The 21,579-nt window shown below is 41.0% G+C and overlaps 1 protein-coding gene across 2 annotated transcripts in view; it reads left to right on the top strand.

The window, feature by feature from the left end:
- Window positions 1-21,579, top strand: part of LOC135461735 (uncharacterized) — a 30,716-nt gene that overhangs the window by 4,542 nt on the left and 4,595 nt on the right. The window contains exons 3-7 of one of the 2 annotated variants that reach the window (XM_064738959.1): window positions 13,065-13,133; window positions 17,465-17,622; window positions 18,376-18,530; window positions 20,068-20,219; window positions 21,333-21,560. In XM_064738959.1, the coding sequence (XP_064595029.1) occupies window positions 13,065-13,133; window positions 17,465-17,622; window positions 18,376-18,530; window positions 20,068-20,219; window positions 21,333-21,560 (762 nt within the window). Of the gene's footprint in view, window positions 1-13,064; window positions 13,134-17,464; window positions 17,623-18,375; window positions 18,531-20,067; window positions 20,229-21,332; window positions 21,561-21,579 lie in introns of both variants that reach the window. The other variant, XM_064738958.1, reaches the window with a different exon arrangement.

The raw sequence follows: 21,579 nt of genomic DNA, 5'->3' as shown, positions 1-21,579 counted from the left end.
CTTGATGACGTGTGTTTTAGGGGCAACAATTAAATTGGTAGTCTTGATGACGTGTGTTTTAGTGGCAACAATTCATTTCGTGGTTGATGACATGTTTAGGTGGCAACAATTCAGTTGGTAGTCTTGATGACGTGTGTTTAAGTGGCAGTTCACTCTTGTTGGCCTTACATGTACATGTATGTGTCTAGCTGTTGTACATCTAGCTCTTGACCAAAGCTTTTCTTGCAGTCTGATGCAGATCTTTTAATGGGATGGGTCTGAGATAACTGGGTAATGGGGTTTACTTTAAAGCACTACCTGATATTATGGAAGAGCTAGTCTTATTTTCAGAACAGAAATAAAGTCTTATGAAATTGGAGCAGCTAATTTCTTAAACAAGTTATTTTCCATCCTAATAGTTATTTTTTAGTGACAGAATAATGTTAGTACTAACATGATGGAGTAGCATCGCTGACATATGAAATTGTTGTAGCCTATTTGTTAATATAACCACTTAAGCAAGTTGTTCACTGTCCTGACTTTCCCAGCGCCACAATAACATGAGTTATGTACCAGTTTTGACTGTTGTGGGTGTAAATTAATTGCTTACACGTGGTGGAAAGATGAACAAGTCCTGTGAAATTCTGTAGTCTGTCAGGACTAGGATTATCCTTAGCACTTTTCAACACAAACCTGTAGATAGCCGTGTTTGTACACAGGTGCAACCGGCATTAGGGACAAGGTGAGCTGGTCATGTGGCATGCTGACCAGTGCGGGTCAGGCTATATAAGGCCCAAGAGGGTCACCAGCCTGTCACGAGCTCTACTAAATTCATTAGTGCTTGACCTCTACCTTTACCATGATTGTATACATATGGTAGACTATTGATGACAAGTGAAAACCATTCTGGTTATTCCCTTCCAAACCTGGCCCTCAATTTGCACCCTGTTTATTTATTCATGATGACTGCGTGCCTATGTTAACACAGTAGAATGCACCAGTGAACTCATTAAACTCATGCCCAGCCAACTCAGTCTGCAGGCCTCAAACTAACATGCATATGAGCAGAAGTGAACAAGGCCATAGGGAATATTACCAAAGGGGCAAGTGTTAATCTACACACCTGGCTTCAGTCCTTCTAGTCCTGGTGTACCTGGTGTTAGCCAGTCCAGCTAACACTAGCAGATCACTCCTGTTGAGTACCTGACAGATCAAACAGTTAAGCCCAGCTAGTCCCTGCTTGCTGCTTCAGCTGTATGCTGGGTTGTGTTATGTTTTAATTTCCCTTATTTTTATGTTAAAGTAACATGCTCTGAACCATGTGTCACTGAAGTTTACAGTCTTGCACATTTCAAAATCAATCAAAGCCCTTTTTTTATTGCTTTGCTGTTAACCCAGGCTGTAATTGTTTGACAAAGTGGCCAGGTGCAGAAAGCTGTGAAATGTAAAACTTCTGTTATGTGCACAGCTTCCTGTCTAACCTAGCTCTCTGTGGATTTTGTTCAGATTTACTTCATTCCCTGAAATGCTTGATCAGTGTTTGCTTTGTTGAACTGATTGTTGGAATGTCAGAAAATTTTGTCTACTTTTGTTTATCGTCTGCAAGCCCATGTGCAGGTAGAAACAGAGGTGTTATCTGTAGGGTAACCTCAACCTTCCCTCTGTATACAGCTGGACTTGATGCTGAGTAGCTCTCAGATCATTTGGCCTTGTTCCCAGCTCAGCTTCCACTTTTATCGCTCTGAACCATTATGTTCTCAAACCTGGTTGTCTGTCCTGTCGCCTTAAAGGGCTGTCCTTAAGGTCCAACGTTGTCTGCCACAAAAAGAGGGGTACCGTGATAATGTTCTGAACTCATATCAATTTATGATATGGGAATAAGTAAGATCATAACATCACAAATAATCATTCCAAAAGTATATATTTTTCTGGATGATGCCGAGTCGTTGTGTTAATTGTGACGTCATAATCTTTATTCGGGAATAATTAGGTGATATGAAGTCAAAATTACTGCAGGATTAGAGAAAACATGGTTTTGCAGCGTACAAACCAAGTTTCAGGCTATTGAAGGGAAAAGTACAGATGCGTATTTCTGAAAAGAATGAAACAGATTTCAGATCTGGTGCTGAACTGCCCAGGACCTGGGAACAGGTCTACTAATTCACTGCCTGAAATATCTCCAGAAGAAAAAAGTAACTTTGTGGAATTGTTGTCAAGACCATTCAACTTTTTAATAATTCTTGTCAATCTTTTCTCAGACTGCCTGAAGATGAGATTGTAGAAAAACAGAAGAAAAAAAACCGTTCTTAGCTGAAATTGCAAATCTATATGATGTGATTTGATGAAACCAGTTTATTCTGAAAGGAAGAACAAAAAAACACACTGTAGAGTGTAATCTGAGAATGCCTAGCACATGTGTAAACCAGGTTCTTACACACTTGACACGGGTGAGTTCAGACAGAGGAATCGCCAGAACCACACCCTTAGCTCCCTCATCCCTCCCCCCCCCCCACACACTCTCCTCCCACTCCCCACTCTCCCCCCCCCCCCCCCACCCTCATCTAATGGGAAGCCAGAGCATAGATGACAAGATCAGTTTTCTTCAGTCTGGCAGCAAGTTACTATAGCAGTAGCAACCACCACCTAGCTAAGGATGTGAATATGTAAGGAGAGGAAGAGCAGTGCTGGCTGGTGACAAATGTGTTCACTTGAGGCCACCTATTACATCCGTTGTCACGTGCTGCAGTACATGCTCACTCACACTCCGGCTCTGTTTGACCGCGTGAAGTCGCTTTAATTTGTTTTGACAACAGACGCGTGTTGAAAAGTGTGCATAAAAATAATTCCTTTAAGTAAGCTTCTGTTGTGAAATGATACATCCAAATTTTCACACATGGCATTTCCGTTGCAATTTAAATCTAAATCCATTCAAGTGACATTTTGGTTCCAATTTGTTGTCAAAATTAAGTTTGTTGTGAACAGAAGTTGGTGTTGAGGAGAGAAAATCTATAAATGTAATTAGTAGTCAGATGTATCCACCCAGCTTTGCAAGCGTATTGAACGCACTGTTACACTAATAGGATTTGCATTACCAGTTATTTTGTTTTTCGTGGTCTTCCTCAGTTGCTGGTTTGGCTGTGACATGTTCTATGTCCAAAGGTTTTTCAGGAGTGGTTAAAGGCAGTGGTTGAAAATTTGTGATTATGGCATAAAACGATAATGAAATAAGTGTGAAAAGTAGTAACAGCCTGATTAGAAATCCCTTGTGTGTGTACATGTATGAGTGCCTGGATGTGTATCCTGTGTAGAAGCACCTCTTCCTTTCTCCTCTCCTCAAAGTCAGTGATTATCTGCTGTCGTTTGATGTGGTATACAGGCAGATGTGTTGTATGTCATTAGTATTGTAAGAGTTGCTAACCAGACAGGGTGTGGTCAGATGTTGCCATGGTTATATCAGTAGTGCACACTGTTTATAGACTTCTGTAGCAGGACTGGCTGCTCTCACCTGTCAGATAAGGCTCTGACCACTAGTCTACAGGGCTGTCACCCAGAAATAAGCAGTTAGTCATGTCCACCGTTGTACAGTAGGCTGAAGCACACTCTTCAGTTGTTTATCACTCAAGGTTTGACACCTGTGACACAACAAATATCTCAAGGCCAGCTGTGTTTGGTAGAGTTATCAAAACCAAATATTTTAGGCATTGTTTTGAAGCGCACTGTGCATGTGTATTTTATCCTATTGTACACATTGGTTAAATCTGACCCAGGCTGCCCATTAGCAGGCTGTAAGTGAAATGGTATGTTTTACCGTAACACCCTAAGGGTAAAATCTGGGGTTTAGGTCAGACCCTGGGGCCTGGGGCTGGAACTCTTCCCTGTCGCTGTTGTGATAACCTGGTCACACCTGGTTCTTATTCCACACCAGTCTGTCTATTCCACACCAGTCTGTCGACTGTTACAAAATCCAATAGAACTGCATGCAGTTTTACAGCTTCCAAGTGATCTGTACACACAGCTTTTCGAGTCCACTTTCTAAAACTTTCCACTTTCTCCACCACAGACCATTCAAATCTATCAGTTCTATGTTTTCTGAAAAAAAAAATCCAGGATTGTCTAATACGATCAAACAAATAGACATAATCCATAATCCTGCCAGACAGAATTAAAATACACGTCTGTATCCAACGCTCTAAACTGAAAGAGATTCATGGAGTGTAGCACGATGCTCCCATGTTATTTGAATGGGCGGTTTTGTCAATTTTTGTATGTATGTACGCTGGGGGTGGGGGTGTGATGGGGGGGGGGGGGGCCTCTTTCATGGTTTTGATGTTTTTTTGGCCATAACCTGAAAACTATACCAAACACAAAAATAATAATTCTGACAGATTTGTAATCCTGACGTCAAGCAGTACTAGACAGTGTGGTTATTTAAGCATATATTAGACTTTAACTACTTTTTACCTAATTTCATTAGTCAGTTACAGCACAGCTTGCATACTAAACAGAAAGATTTTTTTATACAATCTAGGTACGAGATCTACCTAAAACTTGTACATGAAATTTCATTTAAAGATTATCAGCCGATTTACATAAAATATGGTTTACACTTATCAATAAAATTCAAAATGACTGCTAAATCACATGACTGGCCAAAGAGCATAAAACGTCAAAAGCAGTTTCATACGTTCGTTATTAAAGATGCCAAATTTGTTTTCTCTACCTTTACCAATTTTGGAGGTATTGCAATTTTACGAGCTGACTATAAATAAAAATAAAATCTTTTTAAATGCATTTTAATGGCAAAACTATCTCTCGTAGCCCCGAGGTCCTTCAGTCAGAAATGAAGATCAGTAGTCAATGTATCTACTGACCAATTTGAGATTTGAAAAATGACACTCAAATGAACGTTAATTGGAATTTTAAATTGCTATCTTTTTTTTTTTTTTCAAAATTCAAAATCAGGTCATCATATGACTAAATCAACAAATAGTGAGCTTCCACATTTCTTGACCAGTTTGCAAAAATATTTTCAATCCTGATACCCCCATTAGTCTTGTATATACATAGCAATTTTCACTGCTATCAGATCAGCGATTCTGGAGAAGAAGTTTTTTTGAGATTTCCATACTTCTCCAATACGGCTGAAAAGTAGCTCTAGCGGGTAGCCGAAGCAATTTGGTAATGAACATGTGTAGAAAGTTAACAGCTGTGACCCAGTTTTTCTGCAAAACAGGGAAAAAAAACAGTTATCAGAGAACAAGAAAGATAATCTGAGCAAGAACAATAGCCTTCCAAGGGAGGCTTGGAAGCCTAATGAGCTTCTATATGCTAAACTCATGTGATGGTTTTCCTGGACATATACTGGTCATGGATTCAGCTGTCCAGGAATTCTTCAGTAGCCTTCAGGCACAGTTGCTCTTTATGGAGAATTCTCTTGACATGTTAGTGCAAGTCCATGAACCCATCCTGAAAACAGGTCTCTTGGTGGAACTCCTTGGATTCAAATCATTATCTTCAGGAAATATTTAATTTTAAGTAATAGACCCCTTCAGCTGGATGGCCTGGTGACATGAAAATCACTTGAACATTCTGTTGTACTTGACATTTACATTATCTGTGCACATCAGCCCAAGTACATACAGGTGTTCTGCATCCCGTACCTGTGTTATACCTAAGTCTTAACCAAATCTCTGGAAGTTATTATGTAATGTGCTATTTATGGCAGTTGAATGGGATTTTTGGTGTAAATTTGGGATACCAGATGTTCTTTGTACCTTGTCAGTGTGTTTGACCTGACTTTGTCCATATGTGTGGCTGACCAAGCCCATCCATCTCCTGGCTAGCCCCCTGCTATACACCATTGACCGAGGCTAGTGTTGTACCAGCAGAAGTTCTTTCTAAATGTCTGCTGTTTGGCCCCTCAGTGAATGTGGGGTAATGTAAGTAGTAAGGGAAGTGGAGTAAGGGGGTGAGTATCCTGTGTGGGGGTGAAGTGCCAAAGAGCTTCAGGAAGTCAGGGCTGTTAGGGACTGACTCGTACTTACTGACCTGCCAAAAGGATTCAGGTTTGCTCTGCCTTTTGTCTACTTCTTCCTTCAACAAGTCTGGCATATCAGAGCTGTAGTCACACTACAGATGGGGAGCGATGAGCAGTACAGGCGTTGTCACATCCGACTGCTCTACTTCCATCACAGTCATGTAACTATCCTTTACCTCCTCCCTTTTCTTAACAAGTCTGGCGCCTTAGGCCTGTTGTCACAGTACAGGTGGGGTGTGATGAGCAGAACAGGTGTCTCATCTGACATCTCTCCTCCTGTTAGTCGTGTAGCCATCCTCTACCTCCTCCCTTTTCTTAACAAGCCTGGCACCTTAGGGCTGTAGTCACTGTACACGTGGGGTGAAGAGTAGTACAGGTGGGGAATAAGCAGTCAGGTAGGTAGTGAGGAACAGTACAGGTGGGGAGTGATGGGCCGTACAGGTGTCACATCTGACCTCTCCAATTTTGTCGCCTGCCAACACCGCTAGCATATGTACAGTTGTACTGTGGCCCACCAACAACAGTATCAGATGTGCAGTTGTACTGTGGCCGATCAACACCAGTGGCACAGTACAGTTGTACTGCAGCTGATCAACACCAGTGGCACATGTACAGTTGTACTGCAGCCGATCAACACCAGTGGCACATGTACAGTTGTACTGCAGCCCATGAACACCAGTAACACATGTACAGGTGTGCTGTAGCCCGTCAAAACCAGTGGCACATGTACAGTTGTACTGTAGCCGATCAACACTAGTAGCACATGTACAGTTGTACTGTAGTTGATCAACACAAGAAGCACAGGTACAGTTGTACTGTGGCCCACAAACACCAGTGGCACATGTACAGTTGTACTGTGGCCCACCAACACCAGTGGCACATGTACAGTTGAACTGTAGCCCACCAACACCAGTGGAACATGTACAGTTGTACTGTGGCCCACAAACACCAGTGACACTTGTACAGTTGTACTGCGGCCCACAAACACCAGTGGCACATGTACAGTTGTACTGTGGCCCACAAACACCAGTGGCACAGGTACAGTTGTACTGTGGCCCAATAACACCAGTGGCACAGGTACAGTTGTACTGTGGCCCAAAAACACCAGTGGCACATGTACAGTTGTACTGTTACCCACAAACATCAGTGGCACATGTACAGTTGTACTGTTACCCACAAACACCAGTGGCACATGTACAGTTGTATGCTCTGGCCCACAAACACCAGTGGCACATGTACAGTTGTACTGTTACCCACAATAATCAGTGGCACATGTACAGTTGTATGCTCTGGCCCACAAACACCAGTGGCACATGTACAGTTGTACTGTGCCCACAAACACCAGTGGCACAGGTACATTTGTATTGTGGCCCACAACCACCAGTGGCACAGATACAGTTGTTTCGCTATGCATACACCGGTACATCATCTGGCGATGTTTAACCTCTCCAGGCAGTGAAGCACATTCCAGTCCAGGTTTTCATACACGTACTAACTGCAAACATTTCTTCCCCGTAAAACAGGTTTTTACAATGTCTCTTATTTGTTTTCATCTTTGTTCCACTTTTTTAATTTTTATGAGTTTTTTTTGTGTTTTTTTTTTGTTCTCTTTTATGGGGGTTTTTATTTATTTCTTTTTTATTATTATTATTATTTTTTTTAATTTTTATTTGTTTTTTGATTTTTTCATAATTGGCATTGTGAAATTGTATGCCCTGAAGTGTGTAGAACAAAGTGTAACATGCTATTGGTTTTAAGTTGAATTTCACTGTGGTAGAGCCTGGAGGGCCTTCCCAGGATAGAGGCCAATTAGTATGTGTACATCAAAAGATTTGATTCATTGTGAAACTTTACATCAGCTGTAGTCCTAGTTGCCCTGTTTGTTGTCTTAATGACTTAGATGTACCTGGACAAATTTAATGAAGGTCAATAATTTAGTCGTGTAATCTAGCTGAGCAGGTATGTTATGAGGGGAACCTGTATATCTGCTAGGTGTAGCATAGCGTGTTTGTAGTTTGGAGAGGATCTAGTTGTGCCACATGGTGTGTCTACTGGTTTCACCTAGCTCATGTTCATATGGACTGCTCATAGTGACTCTTCGCATACATGTAGAGTTCTATATCAGACATGTTTGGAACATTGGAACAAAATTTGACATAACCTTACTGTAATGCTTGTATCATAGTTTTTACCAGAGTGACAGTTTTAAGTTTTGATCAGTTTTTCTGCTTTTCCTGTTTTGTGATGCAAAGTAATATACACAATTTTTTGTAGTTTTCTTGTTATTGATTAAGTTAAAATTTCACTTGAAGGATTAATGTTGATATGATAGGAACAGCAGGAAGTATATCTCTTTATCTTACTTCGTCTATGTGTGATGGTCATTTTGGGCATTGTATGCAACCATGATTTCTCATTCATTAATTCCGCACTATAACCCCAAGAGCCAGTTTCCCTGTCAGTTAGTTAATGCATGCTATCTGATATGTGTGGGTATAACTGGAATCCATCAGGTTGGGTATGTACGGTGTTAAGCGCCCAAAATGACCCTGAATTTCGCCCATTACAAGCTGGCCCATTTTCCCTGATACTGAGAGTTCTATTGATTTTAGAAAGGTGTTTAATGGTTAGAACATGGGATGATATTCTACTAGGAAATGGTAAGTTTCTGCACCAAAAATAATATTTTGTGACATTTATTTGCCTGAGAAATGCACTTTTGTGGGGGAAGCTTAGGTCATTTATAAATAAAAACAAATAAATAAATAAATATTGATGTGGTAAGAAGACAAGATATAATGCAGTTCTGGACAGTCAGATGTGCATTTCCTATGTTAATGTACATTATTTCTCATCGTACAGGAGCTATATGCAGTTCTGGACAGTCAGATGTGCATTTCATATGTTAATGTACACCATTTCTCATCATACAGGAGCTGTATGCAGTTCTGGACTGTCAGATGTGCATTTCCTATGTTAATGTACATCATTTCTCATCATACAGGAGCTATTTGCAGTTCTGGACTGTCAGATGTGCATTTCCTATGTTAATGTACATCATTTCTCATCATACCGGAGCTATATGCAGTTCTGGAGAGTCAGATATGCATGTCCTATGTTAATGTACACCATTTTTCATCATACAGGAGCTGTATTAATCCTGGAAAAGGTGCAGGAAAAATAAATGACAAATTCTACATTGATTAGCATTGATCTGATTATACAGCCCTGATCAGCTCTCTCTGGCTATTGACAGGATTAAACCTAGCCATACAATCAGAACTGTTTTGATAAATCATTGTTTTGTTGCTTGTAAAGTTGCTTTATCAGCTGTCATGTAGTACATACCTATTGTCTCCAGGAGTTTCATGTGCTTTTGTATTACATTTTCACCTTATTTTATATTTTCTTCATTATTCATTCTTATACTGAGGTGGTAATAAGCATTGTTTAAACATCTGCAGCTCACACACATGTTCAGAGTACTGACATGGTCGTAGTACATGCGCTAGCCTAGTCATCACACCAGCTACAGAGTACTGACATGGTTGTAGTACATGTACTAGCCTAGTCATCAAGCCAGCTACAGAGTACTGACATGGTCGTAGTACATGTACTAGCCTAGTCATCACACCAGCTACAGAGTACTGACATGGTTGTAGTACATGTACTAGCCTAGTCATCAAGCCAGCTACAGAGTACTGACATGGTCGTAGTACATGCGCTAGCCTAGTCATCACACCAGCTACAGAGTACTGACATGGTTGTAGTACATGTACTAGCCTAGTCATCAAGCCAGCTACAGAGTACTGACATGGTTGTAGTACATGTACTAGCCTAGTCATCACACCAGCTACACAGAGTACTGACATGGTCGTAGTACATGTACTAGCCTAGTCATCACACCAGCTACATATTTACGTTATTATTGCGTTATTTAGGATTTACACATACAGTTACTTCCTTATTGGTAAGCTGGATTTTTGCCAAATCTTCTTGTTTTGTAAGACCGGTGTCTCCTGACCAGGACCTGTATGTCATTTACTCACTAATAATAGATGTGTATTGAGTACCGTATTTATTTTTACACCAGCAGAATGTACTATGGCTGTTTGTATGCCTGTTGTATGAGGGCTTTCACTGCTGATCATGTGGAGCATTGACGTGTTAGGATCCCTGATAACCAGCTTTAGTGTTAGAGTGTTCGTTGTAATGGAGTGAGGGCAGTCCAAATCTGATGCGTTTGTGTTAGGGGGGAATCCTGCTGATCCCACAGAGGCCAGGGAAAGGGATGATGGAAGGGTTGATTCACCAGGTTAAGCGGTGAAAGGGAGAAATGATCGCCTGCTGTTCTGTCATTGATAGCCACATAATAATTAAACTCAGAACTTCCATGTCCATGTTTTTGTTCCTGTTCGCATATTATAAGTTTGATCGTTATTGATTTGGTGCACTAGTGCAAGTGAATTTTATTTCTCTGGAACTTTGGTGCTGGTGTTGAAATGTCCGTGAAAGCACTGTTTTGCTGTTGTTCAATTCTCCATGATTTACAGTGTAATTTGTTAATTACAGGTACATGTAAACTCATGCCCTCTCAATTGTTCCACTTCTGCCAGAGCAAACTGAGGTGGATATTTGTCAGGAAACAATGGGATAGTTGCCTTGAACAAGCGTGCCTAAGGCCGTGTTGACAGATACCTCTATTTATGTTAGCTGCTTACTGCCCAGGCAGGCAACTTTGTTCGTTAATTGTTGCTTCATCTGTTGTAATCACTTTACAGTGTGTCCATGGAAGACATTTTTCTTGGCAGTTAGAGCTGTATGGTGGCGTATCTGTCACGACCGATGGACTGGTTTGGTCTTCCAGCCTGATGCTGTGTTGTCATGAGTTGCTGATGTCAGCATATTACCTGTGTCAGTCACATCTACAACAGGTGTACAGACATCTACATGTACCTGATGTCAGCATATCACCTGTGTCAGTTACATTTACAACAGGTGTGCGGCTATGTACATGTACCCGATGTCAGCATATCACCTGTGTCAGTTACATCTACAACAGGTGTACAGCCATCTACATCTACATGTACCTGATGTCAGCATATCGCCAGTGTTAGTTACATCTACAACAGGTGTACAGACATCTACATGTACCTGATGTCAACATATCACCTGTGTCAGTTACATCTACAACAGGTGTGCGGCTATGTACATGTACCTGATGTCAACATATCACCTGTGTCAGTTACATCTACAACAGGTGTACAGCCATCTACATGTACCTGATGTCAGCATATCGCCAGTGTTAGTTACATCTACAACAGGTGTACAGCCATCTACATGTACCTGATGTCAGGATATCACCTGTGTCAGTTACATCTACAACAGGTGTATAGACATCTACATGTACAAGTCTGTCCAGATTTCAAGTAGACGCAGCACTTGCTGCATAGAGATGGCAACGTACATTTGTTAAAACGATTATGAAATGAGGCTGTGCCTAATTAGCTTCCTAGGCGTTTGACTGGTGTTGCAATCTGAAGCCAGCCCTGTTGGTGTTTGTCGGACCAAGAAAGGTGAAAAAGTACAGGAGATAAAGAATGTGGTGGGTACATTAGACAAGTGCATTTGTCTGCTCTGTAGGAAAAGTATGTATTCAAGAACAGGAAATGGCACAAGCTAAAACATTTACATCAAGTAAAACAATGCATTGGTTCAAGAGTCAGACACATTCTGAGTATTGCATGTATTTTTCTCTCATAAGTGGTCTGAAATACGTATTGTTTTATGATATAGTTTAGATTGACTTGGATGATCGTAATAGATAAGTCTTCTCTGGAAGCTCCACAGAGAGATTATAATCTGTAATGATCATGTGACATGCTGTAACTGGAACTGTTGTTACTATATTATCACAGTGCCCTGATCAAGAAAATCCTCAGAGCAGATCAAGCTTACTTTGAGGATTTGGTTATCATGTGGTGAATGACAGCTGTAGAATTTCTTCTATAAGATTTAGTGGTCTGAGAAAACTGTTCTTGTGTGACCCCTGACTTCTGAAATCACAGGTGTGTTTTGGCCTAATCGTGTATCACAGATCCACTTTGGTCTGTGGTAGTGTGATCGTGAAGCATGTCTGCTGTGGTGGTGTTTGTGTGGGGTGGGTGAGGCGGGCGTTTCTAAGCATCTTGTCCCCTTTTGGGTCTGACAGGATAGACCCAAGCTCTGGGAGTGGTCCTGATCACCATTCTTCATAGGAAACATTCCAAGCTAACGTGTCTCCTAGTAATAACACAAAAACCTACTGTAGGAAGCGGACCTGTTGTGGTAATCAAGTACACAAGGAGAAGTTTCTAGAGGCTGTACTCTATAGGAGTGCTATATGAACTGTCCAAGGCAGGATATTGTTTGTACCCATAGTTGGCACCCAAATTCAGCCAGTTGCTAAAAGAGATGAAAACAAGATCCAGGCTGAAATTTAAAAGTATGTTTACTTTTAATAATTTAATGTTGAAAACATGTTGTTTAATATTACTTATCAATACATCTGCATTTTATTGCTAATATTAGATATATTTGAGTACTGTTTCAAATACAGCCCAGAAAATAGATCCCAAATTAAGGAGATGTAGTTTACCCAGCTCTTGTAACAATCTGTTGCCTTGAGATTGGGCAAGGAAAGCACCCATACATGTGATTTAGTTGAATGTTTTGACATGCTACTTGCATATCATGACACATACACCTCTCAGTTTTTTACTGTTGCCTCAGCACGAGTTGCCTGGCTACATTTTCACTAGGTAAAGAGGGTCGGTTGATTCAGCTGATATTGCTCTAGAGCAAAGGCAGTGGTTCATGATATTTTACCAGGAAATTTGGTATGTGTAAAGAAAATCTGAGTGAGCTCATTATCTTGACATGAACAGTCTACATGTAGAAGCCATTATCTCATGTGTACATGCAACATTATGTATGTTAAGGTTGTAGAATGGCAGGGAAGTTGGTTTAAGACTAATGTGGTAAATTATCTCCGTCTTTTTTCTTGTAGTCACTGCCACAACACCTCCCCAGCGTCAGTGGATACCCTTGGCTCACCCTGAGAGGAACAAACCTACAGGGTAAGAAAACTAACCCTTGGACCCTTTAACCCTTATTTGTGGGCCGTTTATTGTGTCCTTTGTCCATCGGTTAGTGCCATTTCACGTGACAGTCTTACCCTGTACTTACTTCACAATAATTGCCCCTATGTAAGTCTTGCTTCACTGCTTCTCAATAGCCTGAGTCATAAATCTTAAATATCCCTGTGCTCTACTTCTGTGTATGTCCTGTTCTTCACAAGAGCACACTGGGGGGGATATCTGGCATGGAGGAGGGAGGGTGCATGGCCTTAGTACAGCATGACAGCCTTTCGAAGCCATCTATCAGAACAGTGGAGCACTACTTTATTCATAGAGTAAACTTGACCTTTTATGTGCACAATTTAATGCTTAAATGTCAGATTTTCCTCAGGGCAAATTGCTGCATCCCACTTTTGCAAACAAGCCAGATGCATGGGATTTGCATTTTACAAGCCAAAACTGTATTATTAACCTAAGTTGAGAGCACTTCTTGCATGGTATGTGTTTTGTTTACCTGTCTGTTTTGACTATCCACTATTGCACCTCCCCTTCCCTTCTCCCTTTCCCAACCCTTCTTTTCACAAATCAGCAGCACATAGTGGTTCGTCTATTCTGCTTCAGCCTTTTCTAGCTAGATGCTTCAACCTTTTCTGGCTAGATGCTTCAGGCTGTTCTGGCTAGATGCTTTGGCCTGTTCTCTCAGATGCTTCAGTGTTCTGGCTAGGTGCTTCAGCCTGGTCTGTGTAGATGCTTCAGTGTTCTGTCTAGATGCTTCAGTCTGTTCTGGCTAGGTGTTTCAGCCTGTTCTGTCTAGATGCTTCAGTTTGTTCTGTCAAGATGCTTCAGCCAGTTCTGCCTATTGTTACAGGGACAACAACTTCCACATAATTGGGATAAAAAGCTTGTTTTTGTTATCTGGAAGTAGGAATGTAGAGTTTACAATGTGAGGATGACACAAAGGTTAGGGTGCCTGGATTCTTGTCATGTTGACATTCCATGCGCCAGGGTTGTTGACCATTGCAGGGTTACTTCTGTGGGTTATACTCTTACAATCTGCACTGCTGTCAATATAACTCCTGGTTGTTATTGTTTCTGGTACTGAACAATGGGGCCATGTTGTTCAAAACTGCTTTGAGACTTAATACCAGATTTAACTTATTTGATTGGTGTTTTACGCCGTAATCAAGAATATTTCACGTATACATCGGCGGGCAGCATTGTGGTAGGAGGAAACTGGGCAAAACCCGGGGGAAACCCACAACAATCCGCAGGTTGCTGGCTGACCTTCCTCTTACGGATGAAGAGGAAGCCAGCATAAGCTAGACTTGAACTCACAGCGACTGCATTTGTGAGAGGCTTCTGGGTCATTACACTGCACTAGCGCGCTAACCAACTGAGCCACAGAGGCCCCCGATTTAGCTTTAAGCCAAGTCTTGAATTTTGTATTTAGCCTGAAAAAAAAAAAAACAGTGTGCCCTTGTTACCAGTGTATTAAATATGAAGTAAAAATGCTGCTGTTATACTTTGAGTTTATAGAACTGCATTGGCTGAGTTTGGCTAAGATTTTAAAGATAAGAGATGATGTAATACCAGTAGTATGTATTAGCTAATACACTTTCAAACAACTGGGCCCTGGCTTCTATGGCTGTAATTTTTTTACAGTGCCTCAAAGGAGAAATTGATGGTTTGATGGTGACCCAGTTAGGTGAGGGAGGGGTCATGTATCAGTCTAGAGAACAAGTGGGGTGGGTGCTGATGTCAGGGTGAGGAGGATAGGACGCACAGTCTCTGCTCCAGTCATGATGGTTGTATCTACATGTATAGCTTACATCATGCTATTTGTACGGGTGCTCCGGCTCCATTCACCTATAAACCTGGTGAATGTAACCTTGTGATATAAATGAAAAAGAAAATTAATAAATAAATATAACAAAACTATTAATAAGTAAATATAACAAAAATAAAACATTGCTACTTGACTGTAACCTTGTGATATAAATATAACAAAACTATTAATAAATCAATGTAACAAAAATAAAGCATTGGTAAACAAAATTTGATACGTTTATTCCATGTACATGTACACCGGGTATTAGGGTAAAGAATTATGGGGGGGTTAAGCTGGTACCCATCACCTGTAGGACAAGCAGTAGATCCCACAGACTGATGAGCGGATCAGATGTTGTGCGGGTAGCTGATCAGGGATATGGGTGTATGGCAGTGATGGCAGTGCATCGTGCGCCCTGAGGGAGGCTGTAGAGAGAACACCTGCCACATGGCAGCTTGGCTGATCTGCTTGCACAATACAGCACAGACTCAAATGGTGCACTGATCAATGCTCAGTGTTGCCCAGATTTTAACGATTTCCAAGCCTTTCCCATCATTTTCTGAGGGGCTCATTCTCAGCTGTCATGTGTGTCTTCAACAAAGGAAGGTTTCCTGAAGCATGTGTTCAACCGTCCACTTTTCCCTGGTTAGCTGAGTGACCCCTTTCTCACCCTCTCTTAGACAGCAGAACCCTGGGTCAAACACAGGGGTAGATCCTGTCACAAACTTTGTAGATGTACATCTTTAAATAAGACACACTCTGCACAGTTTAATACTGCCTATGAGTTGTGCCATGTATTGTCTCTAGCATCCCATTGATCAGCATTTGTAGGGTACTGAGGCAGAGGTCTTAATTTGGCAGGCAGATAACAGGGGAAGTAGGTTAAGTCCTGCTGTGGGGGATGGGTAAGCTGGCCAGCCTGTAATTGTGGGCTCACTTCACTGAGATAGGATTGTAAAGGACCCGGAAGTAGAGCCCTCAACCCAGACCAACTTCCTTATCATTAAAGCTTGCTTATTAAAATCATGGGCCCGGAGAGTCAGCAGGAAATGTGTGGAAGCAGGCGAATGTGTGCAAGTGGCGGAGGCTAGGATTAGCAAGGGCAGTAGGACGAGGAATCGTGCTGGACTGAGCTCTGGGCGCGCAGTTTTACACTGAAAGCCTAGGGTTCTATCCACTGTCCATCAGAGCTCTAAGCCAGAGATGTCTAGCAGCTTTGTAGTGCAGGACTTTGGCAATGTCCCCAAGCCTTGGCAAAGAAATGCCTAGCCCACCTCAACTTGGCTAAATTGTTTTGTTTTGGGCTTGAAACTAAAACGCCTCTATAAATATAGGCCCATGTTATTTCCCTCCCCATTGGATGTGACCAGACAAGGTAGTTTCCCACAGAGCTCCCACTATTGATCACAGCCCAGGGTAGTTCTGACCTCACAGGACATTCTCACATTGAAAATAGATATAGTTCTAAACAAGCGAGTTTGCTGTTGTAAACATGTGGCCAGCTTATGACTGGGGAGGACACCTGTATGCTGCTAATCTATCTATACCCACTTGAGTGACCTCAGCTGGTCACTCTAACCAACACAGCTCTCTGTCGACAACTAAATAAGAGCTAAGCAAGCATAGGATCTGCTCCTAGCTTAGAGACATCGTTAGACTTCACCTGTCCAGCCCCTGATTAACTATCAGTATTATCATTCATCAGAATAATGACTCTCAATATTATCATTCATCAGCACAATGACTCTCAATATTATCATTCATCAGCACAATGACTATCAATATTATCATTCATCAGCACAATGACTCTCAATATTATCATTCATCAGCACAATGACTATCAATATTATCATTCATCAGCACAATGACTCAATATTATCATTCATCAGCACAATGACTCTCAATATTATCATTCATCAGCACAATGACTCTCAATATTATCATTCATCAGCACAATGACTATCAATATTATCATTCATCAGCACAATGATTCAATATTATCATTCATCAGCACTTTGACTCTCAATATTATCATTCATCAGCACAATGACTCAATATTATCATTCATCAGCACAATGACTCTCAATATTCTCTCAATATTATCATTTATCAGCATATTGACTATCAATATTATCATTCATCAGTACACTAACTAACAATATTATCAGTCACCAGTACATTAACTATCAATATTATCATTCATCAGTACATTAACTGTCAATATTATCAGTCATCAGTACATTAACTGTCAATATTATCATTCATCAGTACATTAACTATCATTATTATTATTCATCACCATATTAACTATCAGTACATTAACTGTCGTTATTATCATTCATCAATACATTAACTATCAATATTACATTGTTTTGTCTTGTGAAAACTCTCTTGTTTTCATGAAGCTTACGTACATCGTGTCAAATTAAGAATGATCAGGTGACATATTCTAAAGCCGGAAAACTATGTCTTGTAAAGCTCATGCCATTTATTGTTTTACAGCCTTTTTCACGGTGATGTGCTACAATGTCCTATGTGATAAATACTGTACAAGGCAGCTGTATGGGTACTGCCCCTCCTGGGCACTCAATTGGGAATACAGGAAAAAGGGCATCCTGGAGGAAATCAAGAACTACAGTGCAGACATCATCAGTCTTCAGGTAAACCAGCAAGAGTTACCTCCCATGTACCTAGCTCTTCTGTCTTGCACTGCTTTAAAGGACTTGTGAAAAACTTGGTGTTTATTTCTAATACGTAGTGTATGATGTGGCCTAATGTATAAAACAAAAAAGCTGATCAGCTTTCTTCTTGGGACGTCAAAATTTGTTTATGTGATTGGTGTTTCACGCAGTACTCAAGAATATTTCACTTATGTGACGGCAGCCAGCATTTTGGTGGGAGGAACCCGGTGCAGAGCCTGGGGGAAACCCATGACCATCTGCAGGTTGCTGGAAGACCTTCCCATGTACAGCTGGAGAGGAAGCCAGCATGAGCTGGACTTGAACTCACAGCGACCACATTGATGAGAGAGGGGCGTCAAAATGGCTTTAAATTACAGTTTTCAAAAGGGCCCGGTCGTAATAGCCTGCAGGGGTGAAGTCAGCAGTGATAGGTGTAAACACTAATTTGTTGAGGTGAACTGATTCCTGGTATGTTCATCAAGACATCTTCTCTGAATATTTCCGACCATTGACAGAAAGTAGTGGTCTTATTTAGAAATATAAGACATGCCTCAAAGAACGGGGAAAAAAATTTTCTTCATGTTCCTTAAAACTATACTCTTCATTTTATTGTGCCTTCTCATGGATCCTTTAGTGCTTGTGTACTTGTCATAATATCTACCTATAAATAAGGTAATTTGTGCAGCACGTTGTTGAGTATTTCGCTACAAGTTTCTGTCAATCTTCTTGCAGGAGGTGGAAACAGACCAGTTTTACAACTTCTTCTTGCCTGAGTTAAAGCATGATGGTTACGATGGGATTTTCTCTCCCAAGTCTCGAGCCCGGACCATGACAGAACACGAACGCAAACATGTGGACGGCTGTGCCATCTTCTTCAGGACATCCAAGTAAGCAGTTTGTGGAGCGTATATGTGCTGGGTTTTGTCAGTAACACCCAGTATTCGGCCTCATCAACTACTCACTATCTGTGACATGTTGGCAGTTTGTGGAGCGTATATGTGCTGGGTTTTGTCGGTAACACCCAGTATTCGGCCTCATCAACTACTCACTATCTGTGACATGTTGATTTAGATAAATGCAGAAGGATTTTTCATGCGTTAGTTGTATTGAATTTAAAAACCATAAGGTGGTACCTTTAATGTGTAACGATGTCACTGAATTTCAAGTGTGATTTTTCACAGTGTGTTTTCTGCTCCAGATCAGTTTGATTCTCTGTAATGCATTTGTCTCATTCACCATGATGTGATTCTCTGCATATGTTCCGTCTGATTTGCCATGATGTGATTCTCTGCGTAGGTTCTATTTGATTCACCATGATGTGATTCTATGCACAAGTTCTGTCTGATTCACCATGATATGATTCTCTGCATAAATTCTGTCTGATTCGCCATGATGTGTTTCTGTGCACAAGTTCTGTCTGATTCGCCATGATGTGTTTCTATGCACAGGTTCTGTCTGATTCGCCATGATGTGTTTCTATGCACAGGTTCTGTCTGATTCGCCATGATGTGTTTCTATGCACAGGTTCTGTCTGATTCACCATGAGATGATTCTCTACTTAGGTTCTATCTGATTCACCATAATGTACTCTATTTCTTCTAATTTTGGGGCACCTGGCCTGCTCACTTCAATATAAATGCTAATATATGTATGTGTAATGGTGGCAGGAATATTGAGTTTCTTTTTACTCACATGGTTAGACCATCTAATGAACAACATACTCATATCTTTACTTTTCCAAAAAGGTGGTAAAGAAATTCAACACTAATAATGCCTGTCCCAGACTTTAGAAGAATTAGACTATTTCTGTGCACAAGTTCTGTCTGATTCACCATGATATGTTTCTCTGCACAAGTTCTGTCTGATTCACCATGATGTGTTTCTCTGCACAAGTTCTGTCTGATTCACCATGATGTGTTTCTCTGCACAAGTACTGTCCGATTCACCATGATGTGTTTCTCTGCACAAGTTCTGTCTGATTCACCATGATATGTTTCTCTGCACAAGTTCGGTCTGATTCACCATGATGTGTTTCTCTGCACAAGTTCTGTCTGATTCACCATGATGTGTTTCTCTGCACAATTACTGTCTGATTCACCATGATGTGTTTCTGTGCACAAGTTCTGTCTGATTCACCATGATGTGTTTCTGTGCACAAGTTCTGTCTGATTCACCATGATGTGTTTCTCTGCACAAGTTCTGTCTGATTCACCATGATGTGTTTCTCTGCACAAGTACTGTCCGATTCACCATGATGTGTTTCTCTGCACAAGTTCTGTCTGATTCACCATGATGTGTTTCTCTGCACAAGTTCTGTCTGATTAACCATGATGTGTTTCTCTGCACAAGTTCTGTCTGATTCACCATGATGTGTTTCTCTGCACAAGTTCGGTCTTATTCACCATGATGTGTTTCTATGCACAGGTTCAGCTTGCTGAAGGACCACCTGATAGAATTTAACCAGCTGGCCATGGCAAATGCTGAGGGCTCAGATGAGATGCTGAACAGAGTGATGACCAAGGACAACATCGGACTGGCTGCTCTCCTGGAGACCAAAGAAGCTGTGTATGAAAATGGTAAGAAAGGTAATGACCCAAGATTTGTTCTTACATTTAGTAGAACAACTTTTCATTGCCATATGATACTTTTCTGTAGCTTGCTTGTATAATGCAAGAGGTACATGTATTCTTGTGTACATATGTGTCTGTCTGTCTGCATGTATTCTTGTCTACACAAGTCTGTCTGCATGTATTCTTGTCTACACGAGTCTATATGCATGTATTCTTGTCTACACAAGTCTGTCTGCATGTATTCTTGTCTACACGAGTCTATCTGCATGTATTCTTGTGTACATATGTGTCTGTCTGTCTGCATGTATTCTTGTCTACACAAGTCTGTCTGTATGTATTCTTGTCTACACAAGTCTGTCTGCATGTATTCTTGTGTACATATGTGTCTGTCTGCATGTATTCTTGTCTACACGAGTCTATCTGCATGTATTCTTGTCTACACAAGTCTGTCTGCATGTATTTTTGTGTACATATGTGTCTTCTTTACACGTGTCTGTCTACATGTATTCTTGTTTGTATGAGTGTCTGTCTACACATATTCTTGTCTACACGAGTGTCCATCTACATGTGTTCTTTTCTATAAGAGTGTCTGTCTACATGTATATTTGTCTGTGAGTGTCTGTCTACACATATTCTTGTCTACACAAGTGTCTATCTACATGTATTATTGTCTATACGAGTGTCTGCCTGCAAGTATTCTTGTCTATATGAGTGTCTGTCTACATGTATTCTTGTCTACACAAGTGTCTATCTACATGTATTTTTGTCTACATATGTCTTATAGTCTACACATTTTCTTGCCTACACGAGTGACTATCTGTGTGTATTCTTGTCTATATGAGTCTGTCTACGTGTATTCTTGTCTACATGTGTGTCTGTCTGCATGTATTTTTGTCTACATATGTATCTGGGAGACTTTTTCTAATTTTTCAGAAAATCTGTATGTCAATTTTTCCACATGCCTGTTTTTCCTCACGGTTATGTTTGGCACCAAACTTTCTTTGTAACAGCTTTACATATTAACGAGAATAATTTTTGACAGATAGCTTGGCATTGTGCATTGCCATAGTCTACTGTTGTCCTGGGAATTGGTGTATAATGGTTGTTTGCTGTTTACAGGTGCCCCTACTGAGGCTCAGCTGCGCCAGCCCATCCTAGTGGCCACCGCTCACATCCACTGGGACCCTGAGTTCAGCGACGTTAAGCTCATCCAGACGATGATGTTGATGTGGGAGCTGAAGAACATCATCGAGGATGCCCGAGGCACAGTCTCTACTAGTCAACCCATATCCGTCAACTCCACCCCGCTCATCCTCTGCGGTGATCTCAACTCTCTACCTGACTCAGGTAAGTCCTCATCATCACC

This window comes from Liolophura sinensis, chromosome 1 (assembly GCF_032854445.1).
Source record: "Liolophura sinensis isolate JHLJ2023 chromosome 1, CUHK_Ljap_v2, whole genome shotgun sequence".
NCBI classification, from domain to species: Eukaryota; Metazoa; Mollusca; class Polyplacophora; order Chitonida; family Chitonidae; genus Liolophura; species Liolophura sinensis.
The sequence above is the reverse complement of the archived record's forward strand: the minus strand, read 5'-3'. Positions and strand labels throughout refer to the sequence as shown.